At 40.5% G+C, this 21,238-nt stretch overlaps 1 protein-coding gene across 8 annotated transcripts in view; it reads right to left on the bottom strand.

The window, feature by feature from the left end:
• Positions 1-21,110, bottom strand: part of LOC124062917 (myelin transcription factor 1-like) — a 100,559-nt gene extending 79,449 nt beyond the window's left edge. For 3 of the 8 annotated variants that reach the window (XM_046396007.1, XM_046396005.1, XM_046396010.1), the window contains exons 1-2: positions 19,683-20,439; positions 18,186-18,313 (exon numbers count right to left, since the gene is read on the bottom strand). In XM_046396007.1, coding sequence (XP_046251963.1) covers positions 18,186-18,313; positions 19,683-19,804 — 250 coding nt within the window. In that variant the 5' untranslated portion in view covers positions 19,805-20,439. Of the gene's footprint in view, positions 1-18,185; positions 18,314-18,805; positions 19,529-19,682; positions 20,442-20,941 lie in introns of those variants that run through there. The other 5 variants (XM_046396008.1, XM_046396013.1, XM_046396011.1 and 2 more) reach the window with 4 other exon arrangements.
• Between the last annotated feature and the right edge of the window lie 128 nt (positions 21,111-21,238).

Below are 21,238 nucleotides of genomic sequence, written 5' to 3'. Positions count from 1 at the left end.
GTTTAAGCACAAAGTACTTTCTGCCGTTAGGAGTCTCTCATTTAAAACAAAACAAACGAGGCAGGTAGTGTGGGATCACTGGAGTTGTTATCTTCATTATTAAACAACCACCACTCCTGATGAAAACTCAGACAGAAATGTTCAGAGACAAAATAATGTTTAATGTTTTATTCACCTTGTGTTTAGTCAGGTTTACTGACTTCCGTTCTCGCTCTCTGTGAGGAGACCAAATGAAATGCACTGTTTGCTGGAGTAAAATTACAAATTTTTCTGAGTTTGAACATTGTTTAAAACATTAGGGATAATGTAAGTACAGAACTATATAAAAACAAAGTTCTTACTGTTTATTTAGACATTTTAATGTGGAAATGTTACACCATATTGTTTATTGTCTTTCAGATGTGATGGAAATTGGATACATTTGTGTCATGTTTAAATATGCACTATATAAAAGTCACAAAGGCAATCTCAAGCCCATTACATTTCTATAACATTTCCACCATGACACAAGTGTGAAGTGAATGCTGCCAGATTTATGTAAAGACTGCAGTAGTGTAATGTTTAATACAGAAAGAGAGATTAAATATGTGTAAAGCTGCAATAATCAATATTTTTACATTAACACTGGATCAAATGACTATGTGTAATGTGAAAGGAAAGACTGAGTCTCCTCAGGGAGCCGCCATCTTCTCTAAACTGTACCTTCGCAACAATGTGCACCAAGCGGAGGGATGAATAGAAGACTGCATTTAACACCCGACTTGGTCGCTTTGAGTATTTGGATATGCCATTTGGGTTAACACATCTGAGGTCTTTCGAGCTCTTGTGAATGACATTCTGAATCGGTTTGTATTTATTTCTCAACAACATTCAAATTTTTTCAAGGACTTCAGAAGAACATATAGTTCATGTCCACCAGGTTCTTCAGAGAAACAAACATTTGGTGAAAGCTGAGACGTCCAAATTTCACCCCAACACAGTTTTCTTGGCTATGTAACTTAACCAACCTAGAAAGATTTAAGCCACAGCTGCTTGGCCCCAGCTTGCTAATCGAAAACAATTACAGAGATTTTTAGGCATCTCTAACTTTTATTGTACATTCATCAGGGACTGAATTAAAGTAGCGTCACCAAACTCACTTCTCCTACATCATTGTTTTCTTGATCTCCGGGGGTAGATTCTGCTCACAAAAAACTGAAGGCTTTTCTCAAGTTCTGAATCAGCTCAGTCTTCCTAATCAACTTAATCCTGAAGTGGATGCCTCATCCACTGGGGAATACTTTCCCAACGCTCAGGTCCAGAGCCGAAGTTGCATTCCGGCGCCTTTTTCTCCTGAAGACTCTCACCAGTGGAACTTGACTACAAAATGAGAAATTGTGAATTTTTGGCAGTCAAATTAGCCCTGGAGGAAACTGACTAAAGAAGCCTGAGATCCCATCTGTAGTTTGGACTGATCATAAGAATCTGTCTCATCTTTAAACTGCTATGAGACCAAAATCCAGACCAGCTAGATGGTCAATGTTCTTTAGCAGATTTAATTTTTCTTTCACTTATTGTTGAGGTTCATGGAACCTAAACTGTGTTTTGGGCACAATCTCCTGGGAAATTCAGTTCTTGACAAGAGAGGGACTGCAGCAACATCCTGACCTAGGGAATGGGCCCAGTCCCCACACTGTCCATTCCCTGGTTCTCACCAGGTGCATACCTCTCATTTCATCTGACATCCTGGAGCCAACCGGACTCTCTCTCCTCTGAGATGACATTTCTGGTAGCTGTCTACTGAGGCTTATGCCAGGTACTACGTCTGTGCTTGTGCTGAGTGTGCACGAAGCAAATCCTCCCATTGTCTGTCTGTGGGTCTATTGCACTCCCTACCAGTCCTTTCTCAACCCTGGTCCTTCATAGTTTTGGACCTTGTAATTGGTTTACCTCCATCCAAGGTAACACAACTGTACTAACATTTGTGGATTGTTTTTCCAAGCATGTACACTTCTTTGCCCTTTTGAAGTTGCCTTCTGCTGGTGGAACTGCTGATTTGCTGGGTCAGCATTTCTTTGGCGTTCATGGGATCCCTCTGGATAGTGTGTCTGATTGTGGACCCCAGTTTATCTCTCAGATATGGAAACCTAGAAGCTGCACTTTGCCATTTGGTGGCCTCAAACGCTTCTTCTTGGAGCTCCCATCTGGACTGGGTTGAATATGTCCACAATTCCCTGACCTATCCAGTCACAGGTTTGGCTAATTTGGAGGCCTCTCTTGGCTATCTACCTTCCCTCTCAAGAAGCTATCAAGTAGGTCAAGAAGTTTGGCTCTCCTCCAAAGATATTCAGTTGAAAACAGATTCCAAGAAGCTGTCTCCTTACCTGGGTGCCTTTTCCATATCTAAGAATATTAATCCATTCTATACTAGTCTAGCTCTCCTCATGCTTCCCTTGGATCATCCCCCTCCATAGATTTTTCACAGCATGCTGCCTTCCTAGTGTTTCCCCTGTTTCCCTGGATCCCCTCTCTGCACTACCCTTCTCATGGTCCACTTGCTTCCTTGGGTTTCTGTACTCTCCGCCTGTGTTCCGTTATCATTCACTTGCTGCGTGATCGTCCCTTTGGATCTCCAGGGTATCTTAGCTCTGTTTTGTCAGACAGCAAAGAACTCTGAACATTCATCGAATAGACTTTTATACAATAAGTCATGTTTAGCTTTTACTTCCTGCCTCTGAGTCATGTGTGTGTCATGCATTGTGGTGTATTCTGCTTAACAAACTGCTTCTCTCACAATGTGGGCTTATGGGAAAAGTCTTTTTGGGGTTTTGTGCATTACAAAACATTGTAACTATAAAGTCTGACCACTCAGCCAGCACTCTTCCTCTTCTTGTGCACAATGTGCCAAATGTCACATTGTGTCTTCCTGGAGATGCCTGTCTTTCCCTAAGTAAAACCATTACAAACATTTGGACTGTAAAGGACACCTTTGCTGCCATAACTAAAAGCCAGCAATTTCTAAAAAGAAGGAGGGCCCAACCAATCTGTCAGCATCTGTGTGTTGAAAATCAGCGATCAGCTGTTACATCGGGATTTATGTCTGCAAGTCACTCAGGTCTTTAACGTAAGAATACACAGACTTGAAAGTGTCTTGACAGATGTTTTTCTCCCTGTATGTTCAACTTGTTCGTTGACTGTGTTTACACCTGCACTGGTACAGAACAAGAGTTCACTGATTTGAAAGCACTGTCCAACTGGTAAATCATCTCCTCTGGCAAAAAGACATGGCAAGGCAGCAACATTGTTGTGCAGGAAAAGTTAGTGGCATAAATAATGACTAAAACCTGGCAATGCTTATTTTGCCCTGCAGTTGTAAGCAGACTAATTAGTCCTTAAGGGAGAAAATCACATTTTGAGAAGAAAATGAATGATCTTGCACTAATACAATACAGTGATAATAGAGGGAAGAAAACCTAGAGTGAGATGATCAAAACAACAAAGGACCAATGCAAGAGTAGCTAATGCACTACAGAGAGAAGAAAAAAGAAAAGAATCCCCTTATTTACAGTAAATGACAAAGTCCCCTTCATTTGCTCGATGGGTGTTATTGACGGGCAGCGTTTCCATCAAAGAAAAAAACAGAAGCAAAGAGAAACAGATGCAGAAAGACAAGATAGGGAATCCAGATCAATAATGGGAAAGGGGTCGCTGACTCCAGCACACAAGCACAAACACGCACACACACATACAGAGAGAGAGAGAGAGAAAGAGAGTCTCAATAATAATATCTTCGAAGAAACAAAATTCAGTCATTATCTACTCAAAACCATGCTGATGGATTTAGTTTCTTAGTTCACAAAATATTTCTGAAGCTTCACAGCAAAACGACGTTGAAAGACTAAAAAAACAGTCCAATCAGTCAAACATTTTAGGTGTGAATGAAGATCTTCGCCGATTGGAACCATTTTATGAAAACGTCTTAAACGTTTTAAATGCATGTCATGATGCACAACAGTAAATGAAAACGTCATGGTTCAAGTGGAGTTCAGTACATTTAACAATAAGGGGAACACATCAGAACTGATTCTGACTCTTCAGTTCAGCAGTACATTCAGGCTCTTGCTGGTTCAAGCTGTTCAGTACAAAAGAGTACAAGCTACTGTTTGCACTGTAAGATATGCAGTTGTGTATCTAATGGATATCTCTAGTTCACATGAGTGTGAGGATGAGGTTGTGAGTAAGGAGGCTTCTGAGACATGCGACCAGTTTGGACAGGAAGCCAAGGTAACATGCATACACACACACACACACACACAAACATATTTAAATGGATAAACACACTGTGACTGATCCCGCACAGATTAACATGTGAACACATGCATGCAACGCACAAGAACGGACAAACAGAAACTTTTACAACTAAATAAGACCCTTTAAGCATTATATGACAACATGATTCAAGTGGGTTTATCTTATGCAAAAGTCAGAGTCTTATTGATATACAGTATGTGATAATAAGATTCAATATTCTTCCCTCTCCTCTTTTTTCTCCTATCCGATCTCCTGTCCTGCATGCCATACATTTGAAAAGGAAGGCACTGCATTTAAATTACACAGGCAGTTTACTGTAAGAGTCCACCAGGGAAATCGAAGAAGAGACGGGGGGAGGGATGGCTGGGGGGCAGGGGGTAAAAAAGAGTTATGGGAAATAGCATAAGATGGAAGGCAAAGTACGTAAGAAGTAGAAAGATAGGGGGGGAAAGAGATGGGGATGGTAGGAAGATGTGAAAGGGTAGAGCGAGTAAGGGAGAGAGGAAAGTGGTGAATGGGTATGAATGTGAGTGTGGGAGGGGGAGGCAAAGTGATTGAGTGGGTGAGTGAGTGAGTGAGTGAGTGAGTGAGTGAGTGAGTCAGTGAGTCAGTCAGTCAGTCAGTCAGTCAGTGAACGACATTGAGTAATAATGGAGGGAGTCAGGAAGAGGAGAGAATAATGAAATGTAAGAAAGGAGGGTAAAAGGTCAAGGAAAGAATTTAAATTTTGAACAAAGAGGTGAGAGACCAGGGAGTAACTGTCTACCCTCTGTCCTTGATCTGTGTTTTGTTGTCAAAGATGGAGAAGTCATTTACCAACTCTCTCTCTTTCATGTTGTTTCTGTTGGCTAAACTGACCACCGTCCTCTCTTCCTCTCCACTGATGGATGACAAAACAAGCCCAGGCAATCCCAGAATGCTCTCTGTCATCCCTTTAGCAGAGGACTTCTGCATTTGGCTATTTACATGCAAATAGAGGCTCACTCCCCCCCTCTGCCTCCACCACCACGCACACCTCCCCCCACATTCATGTTGTCCTGCATTGTGCTCACCTTATTTCTGAGGTGTACTTACTGTCATATATGTGTGTCTGTGCATATGTTGAGGACAGAGGAGGGAGGGCTACCCTGACTGCACCACACATCATACTGCACTCAATGATGAAACAACCCACAGTCACTAATGTGTATTAAATGTTTACAGTGCCTTTGAAGATTATGCAGACTCCCGCATTTTTGCACTCTATATTGTACTATAATTTTAATTTTATTGGGAACGTCCACCCCAAAATCAAAAATACATATTTTGGATAATTTCTTTCTACTGAATTTGTGGATTATCTTGTGTAACCAGGTCATGATTTCTGGAAAAAGACATTGCTCTTGACTGAAGTGAAGTACCATCTAGTTCCACAATACACAAGTGAAGGCAGACATCTCTAGAACTATCTCCAAAATGCTACAATGCACATCAAAACAGTCTGCATGGAGAAATAGCACCACAGGTAAGAAAAATATGCAATTTTAATTTTGGGGTGAGCTGTCACTTTATGGACTGATTGGGGAAAATAATTCCATATCATAACCCATAATAACAAGGTAAAGACATGTTATTACAATATCAAATTTATTTTAAAAAAAGGAAAAATATAAAGCATTCAGAGCTTTAACTCTTTAGTAGTAGTAGCAGTCCTTTGCTCTCGTAAACAGTTCATAATTCCTAAATAGGTGGAGGTTATGCAGTGGTTAAAATAACTGTACTACTTTCTTACTTCTGGTGTACACTGACAATAATGGACAGTTCAACCTGTTTCAATTTCAATTTATTTATTTATATAGTACCTTATACAATAAAAATTATCTTGCAATGCTACACTGGCATAACCAGGGTTTCTTTCCAGGACTCCACCATTGCAGTAGATAAGGTTGCTATAGAAAAGCTTATTTCTTGTTTCCATTTAGATAATCAATTAATCAGGGAGACAATCAAAACTCATGGAGTGATGCCCTTTATCTCACAGAAGACTGTCAGCGAAAATATGAAAGTTGTAAAATTTGCACTGTATATTTTACATCTCTAGGGAGTCACTCCCTAAAGCAAGTTAAGAAGACACCACTGAAATCACTCTTAAATCTGTCTGTTGAACATGATGTCATGTCTGTGGTATTGGAAGCATTCAGGTTTCTGTTAGAAGTCCAAGTGGTTTTGACTAATTATGTCTGAATGGGCTTTGGTTTCATCCAGGTAAACAGTCCATTAGTGGTGCAACTACCGATCTTCATTATCAATTAATCTGGCATTTATTTTCATGAATAATTGATTAACTGTAGTCTTCAAAATGCTTCTTCAAACAAACCGATAAGCTAATCATTGCAGCTTTACAGTCCACATGGAGAGCAAAAGAGGTGGACTGCTCTGGCCGAAATGCAGTCCATCAGCTAATGTCTCACAACAATTATGCTTTTTACTTGTATCTGCATCCATGCAGATAACTGATTAAAGGAATTAAATCATAATGGGCTAATTAGTGAGCTTTAGAGGTTCTGGAAGGCAGATTTTCTGCTTTGGACGGAATCAGGCCAGTTTTCTCCATGTTTTCAGCCTTTGAGCCTTTCAGCTAAGCTAAGCTAAGCTAACTGGCTGCTAGACCTAGCTTCATATTCACTGTTCAGACATGAGAACATCACTCCCACTCTCAACGACAAAGCAAATATGTGTAACTCCCAAAATGTCACAAAGTTAAAATTCCTGCCAAAAATGAACTCACTCACAGATACAGCAAAAAGTAGGAAAGAGGTTTTTCTGCACTAGGACCTCTGTAGCAGTGACGGGCCATCAGGGCCAGCAAGGCCTTCTCTGCTGGCCTAAACACTATCAGAAGCACTGACCTACATTTACAACCTAAATTCTAATATTTGTTCCATGAAATTGTATTAATTTATTCCCAACAGTTTATTCTCTTCATTATTCGTCTATGTGGATGTTCGATTTTTGTCTTATCAGATTTCAGCCTCTTTGTGTTGCCATGTCTGTCTAATCTGCCCAGGGCCTTCAGGATCATTAGTGCTGGCCCTATATTAGCCACTGACTGTTTCTTTAACCAATCAGATTTCGGATATTGTGATAGTGTTGATGTTTTTTTTTTATAATTGTGACGTTTTAGTGGTTGTATTAAGAGGCGGACTGAGCCAGGTATGTCCCCTCTGAAGCCCCAGGTACCAAATGCACGGCCCGCCGCTGCTCTGGTGCTCCTTCCTTGTCTGCTTCTCTTCCTTCTCGTTCATTCATACCATTACGGAGGCACAAACAGACCATTATTCCAGACATGATTTCTCTCCATTTCTCTCCCTCTCTCTCCCTTATACAAACTCAGCACACAGGCCCACTGCTTCCCCTCCCTGTGAATGAAAGAGGAAGTGCAGAGGAGACTGAAGTGTGAAGAGTCCTCTGTCTCCTCTGTCTATCTCAGACGGGAGTGACACCGCAGCCGACAACAACAACAACAACAACAGTGACAAGCGGCGTTGCCGAATTATTCATGAGGGCTGAAGAACGCAACTGCAAAGGAGTTTGGTGTCTACAAAACTCACTCACTCAGCAGCCTGTGTGTTTTCCAAGCCATCCCCTTCATGAGTTACAACCCAAAATGTACGCCCCCCTAGAAAGAGATTTCCCTCTCAATGGGGCCCACCTGGTCTGAGAAAGCAAGGCACCAGACTAAAGATTCTACTATCAAAGTGCCTATTCTCTAACTTGGTTGAAAATTTTGCAGTTTGTCACAAGTGGTGCTCTGTTCAAAACAAGACAGCTTTGTGTGACACCTGAGCTCATATAAAGAGTCTGTTCAAACACTATGTGCTGGCAGGAGATGTGTTCCACATGCATAATGAGGAGATAAACAAAGTTTATCTAAAGTCACTTTTGACTCAGTGAGACTTTGTGGAAATTTGGAAACAATACTTTTTCCCAGAAAGGGCATTTCTTAAAGAAATGCACTTATTAACTCTCATCTATGAAAGACTACTAAGAATGTCTTCTTGTTATACTGCTTTCAAATGACTGACTATTGCTCTAATTATGCTTCAGTGGTTTATTTGTTTAAGAAAGATTTCTGTGTTTTGCTGACTGGGTCCTAAAAAGCTATAGTCCTCAGCAGACTCAGTAGAGCAGGCTGACAAATGCTGACAAATTTGTTTTTCTGTTTGTTTGGTTTTTAAATCTCACAGCAAATTAATGTGAAACATGTTAAAAGTATAGTATGTAGGATTTAGGGACAGAAACAGAATATAACATTCAGAATTATGTTTTCATAGGTGTATAAAGCATGGTGTTTTTGTTATCTCAGAATCTTACCTTAAATCCTACATACTACCTTTGAGGATAGGTCAGCAGTTGTCAACTCTGAGCCTAATTCAAACACAATTTATGTCTCTAGGTTAGGTGGAGGGATTTCTGTATTACCTGTGCTGGTCAATGATTTAATGCTTTCCACCGTATATATGCCCTGAGATCATATAGCATGATAACAATCCAGGAAGTTGACATTCGTAGTTTTGAGTGACATGTCTACAAATTGTAACTCTGATAATTGTGTGACTTTCCATCATCAGCTCAAAATTTCAATTCAAGCAATTCCTGAGCAATTCAACTCAATTCAATTCAGTTCAGTTCAATTCAGTTCAGATCAGTTCAATTCAATTCAATTCAATTCAATTCAAAGTTATCTCATGACTCTTTCCAATTAGGGCAGGTCTAGACTAAACTGTTTAATTTAGTTCTGAGTACTGAGAGACCCAACATTCCCCCTTGAGCAAGCACTTGGTGACAGTGGCGAGGAAAAACTTTCCAGAAGGTAGAAACCTCGGAGCAGACCCCGGCTCTAGGTGGGTGTCCATCTGTCTTGACTGGTTGGGGGTGGCTTCATTCAAAAGAGCATTAGCTGTTTGCATGGTCTCAAATGAGGAAGAGATCACTTACTGACCAGCACGTGCAGAAGAAATAAACAAAAAACATTTCTATGCACATTTGGGCGTGTGAGCATTGAAACACAATAATCATGAAATAAAATATGACTTTGCTTTAACTTGTTCCTCTGAATAGCATTAAGTTTAAAGGGCTGCATCAAGAACCTGCCACTGTGCACCATGCTGGGGGCACAACTCTCTTGAAGCTCCCTTGAGGCCCCACGGGCTTTGGATCTGATGAATGTGGGTCACAGGAAGCTCCCTCTGTATATGTGTACGTATGTTTGAGACAGTCCACACTCAGACAGCCTTTGGGGTAATGATGAGAAATGGACATATTTCTCAAAGCAGGCAGCGAAGCGTAAAGAGGACACATACGAACACATGAAACACGAACATCCCTCCGCACATGAGTAGAGCAGCCACATAAACACATTTACACAAGCGCATACAAGGCATACTCATACGAAAAAGAGAAAACAGAATGCGAATTGTCAAATATTAGTGTGATTTATACCATGGAAAAGGAAGCCATTTCACAGATCATGCAACAAACACAAAAACAGACAGCATATCTCGGGTGCATATTGTGTAACAGTAACAGTGCCCTGCTGAGCTGCTGAGCTGCTGAGCTGCTTGCAGCACACTTCCACCCTGCTTGGTGTGACTACCATTCTGCCTTGTGTATCCCAGTGACTGAGCCATGAATACTGCATGGCTTTCCAGGAAGCACAGGACCCTGTGGAACTAGCAGACAAAGTGTGCGGGTTCCTCTGCAGGTCACTGTGCCACAGTGTCTCCGCTCTATATTTACTCTACATGAACCTCAGTCAGAGTTTGTATATGTGCATGCCTGCATGTGTGCACACGTGTCAGAAAGAGACACAGAAAAAGTATTTGGGTTTATGCAGGAAGATGATGTGCATTTGCATATTTATGTGAGAACCCAGGCATGTGCTTATGTGTGTATGGCGGGGGTGGAGGTGCACATGAATAGAGCGAGGTGAATATGTACCTATGTATGCATGGTGTTTATTATTGTTTAATGAATGCTGGGACTCAAGCACATATGTGTGTCTGTAGTGGAGGTGAACTAATACTCTTTTCCTGGTAATGTCACATGTTCGCTTGCATGGACCAATGCTCAGAGTGCATGGAGAATGTATTCAGTGTACCAGAAGAATCATGATGTCTCACACTGGGCAGGGGTGGGGGAAGGGAGTGTGTGTGCATACATGTGAGAGAGACAAAGATGACCAAACACTAGCTACAGACAATATGTGCACCACATTTCCCATTTCCATGTTGTTGTGGGGGGGGGGCTGCAGTTCTTTCAGTGATAATAGCGCAGAATGCAGACAATAGTGAAGGTGATTCAATAAACAACCCAGATGCTTCATTCTGAAAACAGAAAACACACACACGCGCGCGCGCACACACACACACAATATAGGTGCACAATGAAACCCTCCTTTGTAGGACTTGACATATGGCACACACAATTTCCCTCCCAATTTCAGATCCAACTCCCATAGACATCCTAGCACGCCGGCAAATTGCCACACCTCCCCCCCTTCCGTCCCTTGTCCTCTTCCTCCTGCTCCTCTTTCCTCATCTCCCCATCTCTTCATCCCTCCCTCGCAATTCACTCCTCTTTCTGAAAGTCATCTGCTCACTAAGCAGTAAGCAACATCGTGGCCCGCTCGCAGAAATGAGAGTATACAAATGATTTGTGGCACAGGCATCCCACTGGCGCCAGCCTAGATGGCTGTGAGGGAGAGAAGGGGGGTCCAGGGTGGGGGGATAATGTCACTTTCACCTTGTGTTCCTCTAGCAGGCCCATGATGATCATTTTTCCCCATTTTCATCGCAAATTTGTTTCGGGCAAGTGCTAGAGAGGGAACAGAGAGAGCAAGAGAACATAAGAGAGAAATGGTGGATGAGAGCAAGTCCCCTATGCTTTGCTCAGTGGAAGGAGAGAGAGAGAGAGAGAGAGAGAGAGAGAGAGAAAGAGGGGGTAAACAAGAGAAAAAGGAGAGGTGGTTATATATGAGGGGGGGATGGAGCAAAGAGGAGAGAGGTGGGGGGCGCATCTGCACAGTGACCTTTTTCTGATCCAATCTCACTGATGAATCCTAATGAAGGATTTAATAAAATCACAGTTTACAATCTGTCTCTGCATCAAAGCGTGCAATCCAATTCAAAACACAGGCCCATCTACATTTCCAATATTGTTGCAAACCCATCAACCCCACGAAGCCCTTCCCTGAAAAATAAGGGAGCACATGTTTGTGTATGTGTGTGAGAAACAGAGAGAGAGAGAGAGAGAAATTGGCCAGGTTGGAGAGTGAGCGGCTGGCACATTTGTTCCAGCTGTAGCCTAATGTCACAACTTGTCATATTCATTTGGCCTTATAATGAGGCTAAAGTCAACAAGGTGCAGCATACATGAGCACAATTGCTGTTGAGGCTCACTGCTAAATGAACAGAAAGAAGTAAACAAGAGAGTAAAAGACACAAAGGACATGATACAGAGAGAGCTCATAACACGGGAAGTCATTTCAATCTTGATAATGTACATATCTGCTTTGAGTTCACACATACGCACACACACACACACACATTTTGTACACATCGTCATAAGATTGCGCTGACATTTCCTTGAAATCAAAAGGGCACACCTGTTACACTGTCAGTGAGCTCTGAGTCTGCAAAGTAAACAAGACAGATGGATAGATCAATCCAGCCGTTTAAATGTCTGTAAGTTGATGCAGTGAAGTGCAGAGGACCGACTGTTGTAAAGCAAAACTGAAGAAATTATGGATTCCAAATCTTTCAAACTTTGCAACAGTGACATCTGCTGGTGAGAAGTTATACTAACAATACTCCATCACTGCATTTACAGGGGGTTCATACCAGAGAATGAACAATTCTGGCAAATGTGTAAAAATAATAAGATACTATAAAATAGGATTTAACATTCCTTTATATAGGGAATGTGTAGGTGTATGTCTGTGGTCTGAAGAAGCTTTCTTAAAGGCTCTATTTGTGAGATTCTTGAACATTAACCTAGAGGAAAAAACAATTTCTAAAGATATAGTGGAGTAATGTCATCCTGAGCAGACAATGAAGTCACGCTCCCTCTGTCTGTGTGCTGTAATCTGAGCTAATCTGTTCTTTTTTTAGTTGTTACTCAGGCTACATGTGTTCTCCTTGTCATCTATGTTTTCCCTGAAGTGTTAAACACAGCAGCAACAAAACACAACATGAAATCACTAAACACACTGATAGAGCACATTGTGAGCTGTAGTGTGCCCAGTCATCTGACTGACCTCTTGGTTACAGCTGTGTCTCTGGGGCATGCAGAACGGACAGGCTGCAGAGCAAGCGGACACTCCACACTCACAAAGCTTGGAAAAATGACAGGCGCAACCAGGGTTAACATGATTTAGTAACGGCGACTCGCTGAACACCCAGTCTGTTTGCTCTGCTAAGCCCTGAGATAGTCTGGCAGTGAAGAACTGCAGGCCAGGCAGGATGGACTGCCACAGCCGAAGAGGTCGCTGTGTTTACCGGGGAAGCCACAGCTCACGGTCTGCTGTGTGAACACTGCCACTGGCTGTTTGTTATACCAACCAGCCACAAGAAAAACTGACACAAAACATAATACATCCTCTACGCTTGAGTCAAACTGTTAACTTATATGCAGACCTAACACGGCCAACAAATGTAACCAATCAGAGGCAGAGGAGGGTGGATCTTGTCAGAATCAAAGCAGTGGGATCCGCAATAATTCATCCTCCCTACCTCTGTTTTCAACATGACAACCTGGCAGGAAACCAAATCATATTACAGTTCAACAGTACAATAAAATATGTTTCTGAAAAGTTAGAAATAGGCTACACAGTAAAAGAATCTGGATTTATATTTAACCAGCACTGTCTAACTTTACAGCGTGATCTGAGCTTGGTGAGCAGTATGTGTTCAGATGGCAGCAAACAACATGCATAATGGTTTTTTTTTCAGTGAGATGCTTGTGCTCTAGTGAGATGTTTAGTGACAGCAAAGATCATATATTTCACTTTTAAGTCTGAGAAATTACCAGAATGATGCTTTTATAAATGTTTTTAGTTTTATTTAGAACATGGAGTAGGGGTGCATATCAGCCTCTTGTGGACAAAATGAGTATTACAATAACAACAACACTTGATCCTGTCAATTTCTTTTTTTTCACAATGACAATTTTTTTCACACAAAATATGAAGTTCTTTTATTTTTTTTTCAAATGAAAGAACTTCCAATTTACAAAATAAATCACTTGCCTCTCTGTCTCAACCAGACTACAAAATACCCATTCAAGATGGATAAACTTCTTCTTTTGAATAATATTGTATCAGTCTGGACTTCTCTTCCTCTAGGAGAAATCCTTAGTGGTCCAGTTTGAAGAATGTGGTTTTAAATTCCCAAAATGATCACACACATCAGTACTAGGGGCGGCACGGTGGTTAGCACTGTCGCCTCATACCAAGAGGGTTCCAGGTTCGAATCCCGGTCTGGGCCCTTCTATGTGGAGTTTGCATGTTCTCCCTGTGCCTGCGTGGGTTTTCTCCGGGTACTCCGGCTTCCTCCCACAATACCAAAAACATGCACATTAGGTTAATTGGCTACTCTAAATTGCCCCTAGGTGTGAGTGTGAGAGTGTGTGGTTGTCTGTCTTTGTGTGTTGGCCCTGCGATTGACTGACCAGTCCAGGGTGAACCCCGCCTGACGGATAAGCGGTATAGAAAATGGATGGATCATACACATCAGTGCTATGACGTTTAATCTGATCTTTAATCTCAGGCCAAAATTCAGTTAACTTAGGAAATACTTCTTACCAAAAGCTCTTCATTACCAAAACAGGCCCATTCTGAAACATGCAAGCATTGCTTCTCCAGTTGATGAGGAACTCACAACACCACCCTGCTGCCCTAAACACAGTCTCTCTGCTACATCTGCACACTGTGTTAATGAATAACATAACTCTATCTGCACTGTGTCCACAAAAATGGGATCGACACCACATTACCAATAATTTGGTACAGATCGGCAGCATCTCTGAGGAACAGGTGCATTTATTGGATATGAGATCCATTGTCTGAGTGCTGCCTACATCTGAACAGATGTAAGTTTAGATTTTAGATTTCAGACGGCAATTACTTTCGGTATCGACAACACATGTTAATGAGACTGTGGCAGAATCCCAATCTACATGAACTGCATTGTGAGCATGTATGGTTTAATATGGATGTTTAGGTGTGGGGTATGTGCTGAACATTTGCTAATTCTTGGTGTGTGTGTGTGTGTGTGTGCCTCCAGAAGGCCCGAGTTGATCAGACTGTGGAGCGACAGCTGTGCTACAAATCAGAGCCCATTTACTGGTGACAGAGTCATTAAAGCCTGCTCATCTCATAAAACACAATGCACATGGTCAAATACCATTCACTCCATTCACACTCATAACTCAGTTTACTGGGCATGCACACACACACCATCACACACACTAACACACACAGGAGTATGTGTACAAACACACACACACAGATGTACATACAAACACACAATCACTTGCAAAGCTAAACCGAGTGTGTCAGTTGAAATGAGTATGGGGGGTAGTTTTGTGTGTGTGTGTGTTTGTTTGTTTGTGAATCCATAATAAGTGGAGTGATAACGACACAGAGGTAAAGATAGATATTTGCTGAAAGCAAAGCAGCAGTAAACACTGTTTGTTCTTTGTCTAAGAGTTGTTTTACAATAAGTGCACATCACAAAACACATGCAATATCCTCTTTTCCACTTCTGTCCCAGTGTAACACACACACACAACATATGCAAAACACGCGTAGATTCATTCTAACCAACCACATGGATTAATAACATATAAATAAATTCCTGATTTTTGTTTTCACATGCATCCATGTGCTACATTTCCTCACAGCCACGCTAAGATTTCTCCTGCCATTGGCAAACAGCTTCTCTCCTCTGTGTAATGGTCTTCATTTCTGAAAACAATCTAGATTTGCAGAGACAGTGAAAATATAATGTATTTATAATGTTCTTCACATAAGTGAAGAAATTAAGGCAGAATGATTATTGACTCATTTCCACTCAGAACAATGCAATGCATTTTTTAAAAATTTTTTTATCTGGGTGCAGAATTAACAAATCACTCACTGTGTGATTGGTCCTGTAATGGAAATGTAAAAGAATCTTGTTGAAGACTCAAGACAAAAAAATGTTTTTGTTTGTTTTTTCTTCACTGATGCTGATGCTGAGTAGCACCTGGCGTTGAAGGAGAGCATGGGTCAGCCCTCCCCTTCACAGATTTATACACTGCATTAGAAAGTGCTATGTGAGGATTAATGTGCCATAGGCAGGCACTGGGGTGTTAAATGCCATTAACCTCAATCTGATCTGAGGTCAGCTGCGAGACACCCAGAAGGTCATTAGCCATGTGGGAGCTTGCAGCAGTACCTGAGTCTATGTGGCAGCACCGTATGGAGAGAAAATGACTGTGCGGGAACACATTTTAGCATTTGCAAATGTGTCTTGATATCCACAAACAAAGACCACCCACCTTAATAAATAAATTAAACAACAAAAAAGGCTCACACTATTAACAGATAACCTGACACATGGGGACTGGGTTACATTTCTGTGTTGTGAATCTTTTGAAGACCTCCGACCCAAAAAATGCACGTCCCACTTAGGTGCTGATGGAAAACTATGACGGCCATGTGGCAAGTATTGCTTTTTCTCAAGAACGTACAATAGCTCATCAGAATCATGCTGACATTTTTTTCAAGTTTAGCTGTGTTTATCTGAGGATAGAAATTTCAATCCATGAACGCCATCATTTATTCACAAATTGCCATCCACCAGCATCTGAAGCAGTGATTTTTGCTGGAAACTAAAATACATTTCAATGAAATTCTTGCAATTACTAAATTCACTTGAGAAGGCAAAATGAATTCACACAAATTTTGGAGGCTGGGTTCAGATTCTGTCGTTTGACATGAGAAGGTGGTAAGCAGCAAGCTGCCTTCTGAGCATGGGTTGGGTCTGAGCACGTACTGGGGTGCATAAAGCTGAAAAGCCCAAAATGGAGATGATTGTGGTTTATTAGTTGCCCCTTTGTCTATTACTCAGGTCCTTTATGGCCCCCCATTAAATAACACATAGGCTAAATGAGAAATTTGATTTAACTGGACAGTTTGAATGTCATTATTAGCATTATTAGCAAATTATTAGCAAAAAGCCATGTGAATAGAAATTCTATCTGTGAGTGTTAAACAAATGCAATTGTTAGAAATTTGACATTTAAACATCTTGATATTGATTACAAACAGCAACCAATCAGAAACGTCAAACAAAACGTATTCTTATTTATTGTTCCGCTAGAAAACAACAACAGCCTACCGAGGGAAAAAAGATGTGAGGCTGCTGGAAAAAGAAGTAGAAGAACATGTACGCACAAAAGCCAGCTCAGACCAAAGACTCTTCACTAGGCAAAAACATTTCAGAACGCTGCCGGGAAAGGTTGCACAGGTGTAAACTGCCCCTGCCTCAGCTGGAAGCAAGCCAGCTGATGCTGTGAGTCAGTTTGTCAGGTGCAAGGCGTCCGGTTTAAGAGAAGTGTTATACTGTGTGTCTACATGCCAGACACTGAGGTGCTTTCACTGGCAGTCTGCCAACAGAAACTCCCTCACATAAATTTGTAGCCATGGCTATATTTTTTTAATTATTATTATTATTTATTTTTTCACTTAATTCACTTCAATTTAATTAAATTTTAGAAGTGAAAGACCACTTCTAACTTATTGTTTTTGACTTGAAATGGTGATTTTGATAAATGTATGGTTCAGAGCTCAGTCAGTTCATGAAATTAGGCTTCTAAAGAACCATATTAGCAGACTTTCCATCATACATCATTAACTCTCCCTTCTTTTTATACTTTGAAGAAAACCACATATGATGGAAAAAAAAATAGAAGAAGAACGATAATAGATAAGTAGTGGTTGTTTGTTTTCACAACAATGAAAACAGTCTGAAAGTAAAGACTGGTATTGAATCCAGTTTCAGTGCCCTTGCAAAGGACATTTCACTGATACTGGTTTTCTACTCCTGCTGGAACAAAGCAGCTCCATGAGCAGCAGCTACCCTTTGAACTGTATGAAGAACTGACCGAACACAGAAGCAAAACACACATGTTCATTAGCGTGACTGAACAGCTGCTGAGTCAACTTCATATCCTAAAGTTGCTGAACATGTTTCCTCAAGTTTAACTAACTTCACAATAGGATTTACAAAAATTAGATGTTGAACTTATAATTCGACTTAGGTTCATTTGAATATTTAAGACAGCAACTGAACAGCCCAAAATTATTTCCAGTGTAAGGAGAAATGAGCTGACACAGTAAACACCATGCTGGGGAAACAACATTTTTATACAGTCTGGTCGCACTGGCAGGCTTTAGACTGCTGTAGACCACATTCATTCAAGCACGTGGTTACAAGTTTTACCTCAGCTTGTTGTGAATCTTCAGCTGAAACTCGTTCTAATGCCTAAATGCCCCCAAGAACACCTGAAAGCCCCCTTTTAGAAATATTGCTTCCAGCTTCCCCCAACATTCTCTGTGTGCTCATATTCATAAAGACACAGCCTTCACTGACATGTAAAACTTAAAAGAATACAACAGTGAACTGAAAAGCGAAGTGGATCAGTGAAATATAAAATCCTGAATTGGACATTTTCTGGCTACATATATTCCACTGTTTAAATGTGTGTCATTTATGTAGACTAATCTGTTCACTGTAGTGCATAAAGCAATGCTGTATGTGTTGGGAAATCACACACACACACACACACACACACACAGTCTCCTGTCATACCTTTCTCAGAGAATTCACAATCCTTCATGGCCTGGTCACAGTCAGAGCGTGTCAGCACAGCCACTGGTGATCCGCTGACCTTGAGATGAAGAATTCGACTACACATCACCACGTGCCTGAAGACAACACTCAAAAAAAAAAAAAAAAAAAAAAATCCTTAAATTTTCTGCCTCAGAGTTCTAAGTGTTTAAAAATCATTTTGTTTTCTTTTATTCATACCATCTAAACAATGTTCTCATATGACTAATGTTGTTGAACAAACACACATGGTTTCTGAAACACAATAATGCCATTGTATCCAGATGTAACGCATATGTCAACAACTATAACTCCTCTTGTGGGCACTAAGTAAAGACTGATGTATAAACACATAATGTCACAATGACAACATAGTAAACCTTGTAACAAACAGATGTAAAAATGTAAAAATTACATCTTCATAGGTGAAGTTATAATTGTTGACAAATACTGTACATTAATAAACACTTACAATGCCCTACTACGTATGACACACATATATAACATGTTATAAACGTGTATTAAATATTCAAATTCAACTGAAAAAGTGTAGCTAAATTATCTTGTATAAAGTTTATACAAGTGACATAAATAGAACTTACCTCTTCTTGACAATAGCTTCGAATAAACTCCCACTTGAAAGTTAGCATCTGACTTTTCTTCTAATATTTAAAAACTATAATTTCCTCAAAGTCCTCTAAACTTAGAACTGAACGCCCACCACAAAGTCAAGACAACAAAAGAAAAAAGTTCCTCTATTTTTTTTTTTTTAAAGAATGCTGTCGGAGTGGTTTTTGTTGCCGCTTTATCATTCAGGAAGAGAACAAGTCACAATGCTATCCTTTCAGGGGTGAGAGGAAGAGCAAAACAAGGGGGTCACACAAACCAAAATATAGCTGGGGGCTTAAACTCCACTGAACATGAGCCATGAAAACGCTCATCATACATTCATTTTGAAAAATCAATTACCTTGTGAGTACAACAGACCTAGCATTAGAGTAGTCTTTTTAGAGTTTAAAATAAAAATCACATTTGCATTCAGGGCAGAGATTTATAGATGTCTTACATTTAAAAGACATTAAAGTAGCCATGAAGGGCTGACAGGAAAAAAAAAAAAAGGTTCAAAGTAAACGTAGAGTGTCTTTTAGCAAACTGTTGTGCCCCAGGCGACTCCAGCAGTCCCACACACAGCTCTCCATTGTCCTGCCTTGTGACTCTATTAGTGTATCTCCTGTCAGCCTACTCCTTTTACGCCACCGTTTTCCTCCATGGGCTGACCACATCAAAAGCAATACAGTGGCAAAAAGTCACAAGACTTGAGAACACTTGAGGCAAAAAAAAAAAAAAAAGTCATTACAAATGTATTATCCCAGAAAATGTGTGAATGGAGCTATTCTCCGCTCATGATGACAGAAAATTCCACAACACACATTTGTTCCCAACATTAGCACAGCAAGTAACCCGGACGTAAACTCTCACCTGGATTTTGTCAGTTGAAGTTCGTTGGCCGCTGAAAGAGCCAGAGACAGGTGGGGAGCTGCAGTGATTTCCCTAAACAAACAGACACAGGAGAGCACCTGATATTCAAAGCAGGCCAGCATGTAAAATGAAACTCAGTCATGTCTCCAAAACCTCCATTTGCCTGCATTTGAATAGGTCATCAAGAGACATCAAATTGCTCTGTGTAAGTCCCTGGGCTATATGAATCAAATAAACAAAGATGAAAATAAAGTGACTTAGTGCATCATCAATTGATGAGTTATGATTTCATTTTACAGACTGCAAATGATTTGGGCTTTTTTTTGTACAGGGCTATCTGTTGTTGTAATAAGCAACAGAAAGTGAAAATTCCCTTTTCAGATATTTACAATAAATTGGAGGTGCAGTGGCTGGTTTCACTTTGGCCAAGGCTTCCTCATTGAAACAGGAACCGCCTGCCCTCATGTGGACGCAGTATAAAAACGCAGCATTGCAGGAAAAAGAGAAGTACTACTTCACATCAAATAAAATGCAGAGCAGCCAAATGCAGAGGAACTGCTCAGATTTGTGAGCAGTCTTGTGGTTTACGTAATAAATATCTACAGAATAGCTGCTAAAGAGCTTAAAGGACTTGGTTAGGCAGTGCTGCGCTCGGGTACTATTTCAGATTTCTTCATTTCTATCTTTTTCTTTAAACATAACTGAGGTCTGTACATCTGGCATTCTCCAGTTAATGAAATTCATGGCTGTGATTATTTTTTCCACTTCATAGAGATCATTGCTCTTAAGTTGTTTTTCCACTTGCACCCTACAGTAAGGTCAAGGTAATAAGACTACAATGTTTTGTTTTGAGCTTTTACATTTTACAGAATTTGTATATCATGTATAATATCATATATATATGGAGGCACGGGTTAAGTTTTGTTGGAATAAATAATTATTACATGTATAATAATAGTAATTATTATTAGACTCTTTTATCCATTAATTATAGTTTACAAAATGTTTAAAACAGATGTCCAACAGGTGAAAAAATGCCCAGCATGCTCAAACCTCTCACAATGGAAAGATGACATTAGCATTTTTTTATTTATTTATTTCATTATTTTTTGCCATTTTAACTTGAAAAATTCCTGATTTGAATTTTCTGTTGACTAACTAGGCCTACTGAACTGACAGAGCTGCAATGCCTAGTTAGGTCAAGTCCGTATGTCTCGGGGTTACAGAAAGCGAACGGTTGCTAAAGCAGGAGGTTGAACCTTAGGACCCATGTCCTCCTGTTGTCCTCTCCAGCCACCTCACGACCTGACTAGTGAAGCCGAACATATTAACAACAGCCAGTCGTCAAGATGGCAGGAGTCCCAGCAATGACTTTGCCTGTAAACTGTAGGCTATTTCAACACAACAACCTTTCAGTCACTAGCCTAAAGCTTCAAAACATATTTCATCTTGTTTATATTAGCGAGCGCGCATCCCTGACCGTAACTCCGCCTTCTATATTCAATTGGCCACTTTCACTGCACCTGTTCGACCAACTCGCCAATCACACGTTTGGA

The sequence above is a fragment of the Scatophagus argus genome, chromosome 8, assembly GCF_020382885.2.
Source record: "Scatophagus argus isolate fScaArg1 chromosome 8, fScaArg1.pri, whole genome shotgun sequence".
NCBI lineage: Eukaryota > Metazoa > Chordata > Actinopteri > Scatophagidae > Scatophagus > Scatophagus argus.
Note: the sequence above shows the minus strand (reverse complement) of the source record. Positions and strands in the feature narration are given on the sequence as shown.